At 34.9% G+C, this 6000-nt stretch overlaps 1 protein-coding gene across 1 annotated transcript; it reads left to right on the top strand.

Moving 5' to 3' along the window:
* The first annotated feature begins 828 nt into the window (after positions 1–828).
* On the top strand, positions 829–3946 carry RH36 (RNA helicase 36). The gene is made up of 7 exons (XM_078975038.1): positions 829–1047; positions 1444–2057; positions 2132–2454; positions 2536–2739; positions 2833–2914; positions 3348–3446; positions 3586–3946. The coding sequence occupies exons 2-7, from the start codon at positions 1449–1451 to the stop codon at positions 3748–3750; spliced, it is 1482 nt and encodes a 493-aa protein (XP_078831164.1). The 5' UTR covers positions 829–1047; positions 1444–1448; the 3' UTR covers positions 3751–3946.
* Positions 3947–6000: the final 2054 nt, after the last annotated feature.

Below are 6000 nucleotides of genomic sequence, written 5' to 3'. Positions count from 1 at the left end.
GGTTGCGGGTTCCAACAACGACGTTAACGTTCTTGATCAGCCGGCAATATTCGATGATCTTTTGAATGGAAAGGCACCGGATGCTCCTTTCACGGTGAATGGAAACGAATACAAATATGGATATTACCTTACAAGTAGAATATATCCTCAGTATTCTACATTCGTGAAGGCATTCCGCCACCGATTGAAGAACGAGACAAATTTTTTAAGAGAAGATAAGAAGGAGCACATAAGGATGTGAAACATGCTTTTGGAGTGCTGAAGGCGAAGTGTCATATAGTTGAACATGCAGCACGACCATTGAATTTAAAAACTCTACGATATATCATGTATGCATGTATCATAATGCATAACATGGTAGTAGAAGATAAATGACGAAATATAGCACACTATATCCCAACGGAGCCCAGACACATTCAGTTTCAACCAGGAACAACAAAGTATTTGCATCGAGTTGTTGACATTCAGGACGCAAATAAATACTGACAACTTCATGAGGACTTGACGGATTATATCTTCTATGGTAACAATAACGATAACGAATAACGTTGTTTTTTTTTTTTTATTTGGAATTTGGATGTTATGTGTAGTTTAATTTCTATGTTAATTTTAATCTTTAAGTATTGTTTTTATTGTATGTTATTTATAATTTTTAAATATTATGTTCTATTTATTATGTTATGTTATATTTAAAAAATATTTGTCTAAATTAAAAAAAATAAAAATAAATAAATTATAAAATAGAGATAAATTGGTATTATAACAAGATTCAAACATCATAATCAACATACGCTGTGCTCTGATAAGCACCTTACCCTTATAAAAAAAATCGTTATTTCACCATTAAAAAGTACCCCTCATCCCCTCAACCTAACCCTTATACATCAACAAAAGCAGCAACTGACGCCTCCATTGCTGCTCTCTCCATCGTTGCCTCCTCAAGCCCTGCCCTGTGAAGCCACCGCTGGTAGCCATCTCCTCCCCACCGGTCGGATATCGTCAAAGCCGCCCACAGCAACATCGAAGACCTTCGACCCCACAGCTAAGGTTCGTGTTTGTTCCTGCTTCTGCATTCTTCTTTCTTTTTCCTGCTGTTTCATTCTTCTGCATTCTTCTTTCTTTTTCCCTTTGTTTTCTGGTAATTGGAACGCAAAAATTGTGGATTTGTTTGTGCTGATGTCGATTTTTTTGGTGCTGCCGTCGATTTTTTTTTGTGCTGCCATCGACTATACTAATTTGAACTCGTATCTGATCTGAATTTTGTGTTGCTGTCGATTTTTTTGATTTAAAGGTGTAGTTTGCCTCTCACCAGAACTGATTTTGAATGAAATATCTTTAAATTTGTAGTTTACCTTTGAATGTGAAATGAGAACTAATTACAAACAAGAACCTAGATGTTAATTCTGTTATTATAATAGTAGCATGGAATTATTTTAACTGCAGCGACCATGGCTGAACAAGAAGCTCTCATTGATGAAAACTTCCCCTTATTTTCTCAAAAACCAATCAAAAGATCCTCCAAACCTGTCACCACCATTACTGATACCCCTCCCCCCACCCACCACGAATTGATCAAAGACACATCATCCAACCCCAACCCCAACACTACTCGCCTCACTTTTTCTGACCTAAATCTTTCCGATTGGGCCCTTCAAACCTGCAAAGAATTAGGCATGAAAAAACCTACCCCTGTTCAACAACACTGCATCCCTCGTATCCTTTCTGGTGAAGATGTATTAGGTATAGCTCAGACTGGAAGTGGTAAAACCGCAGCTTTTGCATTGCCTATCCTACACCGCCTCGCGGAGGATCCTTTTGGTGTGTTTTGTCTGGTGGTTACTCCCACCCGTGAGCTGGCATACCAGCTGGCAGAACAATTTCGGGCCCTTGGATCATGCTTGAATTTAAGATGTGCTGTTATAGTTGGTGGGATGGATATGATTAGCCAATCACAGACCTTGATGCAACGCCCTCATGTTGTAATTGCAACTCCTGGAAGAATTAAAGTTCTTATCGAACAGAATCCTGATATTCCTCCTGTCTTTTCTAACACCAAGGTATAATGGAATGGATTTTGTTTATTTATTTAATTTGTGATGTGATATGGAATTTAAGTTTAACATAATTTCAGTTCTTAGTGTTGGATGAAGCAGATAGAGTTTTGGATACTGGATTTGAAGATGAGTTAAGAGTGGTGTTCAACTGCTTACCAAAAAACAGACAGACTTTGTTATTTTCTGCAACAATGACAAGCAACCTTCAATCATTACTTGAGGTTTCTGCAAATAAAGCGTACTTTTATGAGGCTTATGAAGGGTTTCAAACAGTGGATACTCTCAAACAGCAGTATATATTTATTCCCAAAAATGTGAAGGATGTTTATCTGCTTCATATTTTGTCACGAATGGAAGATATGGGGATTCGATCTGCCATAATTTTTGTTTCCACATGCAGGTATTATGAATTTATGATACCTTCAAATTTGAATTTCTTTATTTTGAAGTAAAGAGAATAAAGTGTATTAATTTTTATCAGGAGCTGTCATCTTTTGGGATTATTGATGGAAGAGCTTGATCAGGAAGTGGCTGCATTACATTCATTTAAATCACAGTCTTTAAGGCTTTCTGCTCTTCATAGATTCAAATCTGGGAAAGTCCCTGTGTTGCTTGCAACTGATGTTGCTAGTAGGGGTTTGGACATTCCTACTGTTGATCTTGTCATTAATTATGATATTCCAAGGTAACCCTAAACCCTAAACCCTAAATCATAAACCCTACAAATTATATAATATGTTTTAATTTAATTGATACAAAAGTTGATAAACTGTTTCAGATATCCAAGGGACTATGTTCATCGTGTTGGAAGAACAGCTAGAGCTGGTAGAGGAGGATTAGCAATAAGTTTCATCACCCAGGTTTGAACAACAATGAGCTTCTTTAAACCCATTTGAATGAAAGCTAGAGTAAATTACATTTTTGCCCATGTGGCATGGTGATTTTTTCTTGTTTCTTTTTTGATCTATGTAGCACCAAATTATCATGTTCATGGTCTGTTTTCCGGCGGTTAAACCATGTCAAATGACCTTTTTGCCCTCCGTCCATTACAGAGTCTTAAGGACCAAAATGTTTCCACAGGGACTAATAAAGTAACAAGAATCCTTTTTGTAGCAAATAAAATAACACTCATAAGACATGGGCAAAAAATGTAGTTTACTCGAGAAATTATGAGTTGATAACTTTGCATGATATCTTTATTTATGATATGGAAACTGACATTGGAAAGAAGTTGCATGATTTTTTTTGTATAAAATGCACAATTTATTTATATTTAAAGTTGATATTTGGCAGAATGACATAGATCTTATTCATGAGATAGAAGCGGATCTTGGAAACAAATTGGAAAAGTTTGAGTGTAAAGAGAATGAGGTGCTTGAAGATATTACAAAGGTAAGTTTTCATTCTTCTCTTCAAACATGTTCACTGTGTTATCATTTATGAAAGAAATTGCACTTTTGAAGCTTTTTTTTATATTAGGGCATTATTATACTTTGAAATATGTATCCAATTGAGTTATATGAATTTGCAGGTTTATAAGGCGAAACGTGTGGCGACAATGAAAATGATGGATGATGGTTTTGAAGAAAAGGCGAAAGCAAGAAAAGCACAGAAGATGAAGAGTTTGGCTGATAAAGGATTGTTGACGAAAAACAAGAGACGAAAAAGAGAAACATATGCAAATGCATCACACTAGTTTCAAACTCAATACCAATATACCATGAATTTTTGTTGTTCAACTACATAGTCAAAGAGATTGAAATCACTCATTAGTCAAAGAGAGACTGTTGATTAAAATTTGTTGATTACATTAGACACAAAAAGAGAGATTGGTATTTTAGTGATGTACATTAGTAGAATTTGGAAAAAACAAACTTAACCCGTTAAATTTATTTGGATAAAGGTAAAATAGATATTTTATGCATGTGAGGGACTAAAACCAAAACAAATCCAAACCCTAGGGACAGTCCAGGTGAAAATTTAGGTTGTCTTTGGTTTGTTAACGATAAACGAACTTATTTTTCGAATTTTATTAAGTTGTTATATTTGATAAACCAAAAATATCCTATAAGTTGGTTTTTTAAAAAACCATTTACATTTAGATTAGTTTTTTAGGTTTATTATTATTATTATTATTATTATTATTTTAAATATACCTTTAAGGAACATAACTCCAAACACAAGACCAACAAATTTTCCACCAAGACTCACACCATGAAAGAGGAAAATTATAATGAACACACACCAACCTTTAGGAGGCCCACCAAAAGATCCAACCAACACCAATATATGGTGACTCACACACACATTCACCCACACGAACAGAAGATTAAACTAAAAACTGAGAACACATTAACACAACTTATAATAATTTTACAATTTTCGTGTAACATGTTGCTATTATAAAAAATGAAAGCACGTTGGGAAAAATATTTGGTAAAAAGGGATAAGTACTTGTTAGTATGAATAAAAAATAAAACTTTATCTATATTGGTAGCATGAACAAAATGTGCTGTTATTTTCTACATTGTCATAATTAAATTGGTTATAATTTTCTTTCACTTCTCTCTCGTTGGATTTTTATTAGCAACGTAACTGTTCAATAAGTAATGACTGTTTCATATTGTTTTTTATTTTACGATTTTAGGTTACCACTTTATATCGTGGTGTTCAAATGTTCTTTGTGTTAATTTCATGCATTCCAAGTAGGTCGGGTCACTCTTATCGGGTTTCGGGTCATTATCGGGTTTTTAGTTCGGGTTCGGGTCAGGGAGTGGGGTATGCATGCCCCGACCCGCCCCGACCCGAAAAATTATATATATATATATATATATATATATATATATATATATATATATATATATATATATATAAAATGAGATTTCATCCCTCTAACCCATTTCAGCCACCCGAAGACTCTAACCTTCAATCCCATCACGTATTCCCAATTTCTCACTATTGTGATGAATTTAGTTACGATATTAGACTTTAGTAATTTCTATTTGGTTCACTTATGTTAAGAACTTATTTGTATTTTAAGCATTTGTAAGGTTTTAATTTCTCAATTGTTTCATTGTAGTTTTTCTAATTTTTTCTGCCACCATTTTCGGGTCGGGTTTCGGGTCTATATCGGGTTTCGGGTCGGGTTCGGGGATATTTTTAGCCCCGACGGGGCGCCCCGATAAGAAACCCGTCGGGTTTCGGGTCGGGTTCGGGGACAAATATAAATATCGGGTTCGGGTATGGGATATGCCGCCCCGCCCCGAACCCGCCCCGTTGCCATTCCTAATTCCAAGCATCATCATATATATTGTTGGCAGTCTTTGTGTTTGTTGCACGTTTATAATTTCATAACAGGCATCATAGGATGGTTTACAGATCAAAACATATACATGTTTTCCTTCATAAAACATATACTTGTGTTCCTTCAAAAACCTTATTGTTCGATCTCTTTAGTTCACATTATCGTTTTTTAGCTATACACCAGCCTAATAGTCAATTGTTCTTGGATTTTTCCCTATACCATAATCAATTTCTTTTTTGAAACCAAATACATGTAACTTGAGATTAAAAAAATAGAGATCTTAAGATTCAACCTCAACCACATATTTCTCATTTGCCGCTTTAATATTCCAGCATACCGGCAACCGTGAAGTATGACTAATCATAAATTATTATATGACAAAGGTATAATCATATATGATTATACATGTTTATACATATATGTAAATGATTATAAATATATGTCTGTTTATAGATTGAATAATCATATATGGTAATAACAGTTGATGGCAGAAGAGGTAGTGGTGGTATAAGTGACGGAGGTGTCAATGGTAGGGCCGATTAGTATCAGAGATGGTGATAGTGGTGGTTGCAGTGGCAGTTGTGGTGGTGGAGGAGAAAAGGAACAGACGACGCTATATAATTATTTATGATTATAACAGAC

Source organism: Lactuca saligna, chromosome 9 (assembly GCF_052625555.1).
Source record: "Lactuca saligna cultivar CGN05327 chromosome 9, ASM5262555v1, whole genome shotgun sequence".
NCBI classification, from domain to species: domain Eukaryota; kingdom Viridiplantae; phylum Streptophyta; class Magnoliopsida; order Asterales; family Asteraceae; genus Lactuca; species Lactuca saligna.
This window is presented reverse-complemented; position numbering and strand designations above follow the sequence as displayed.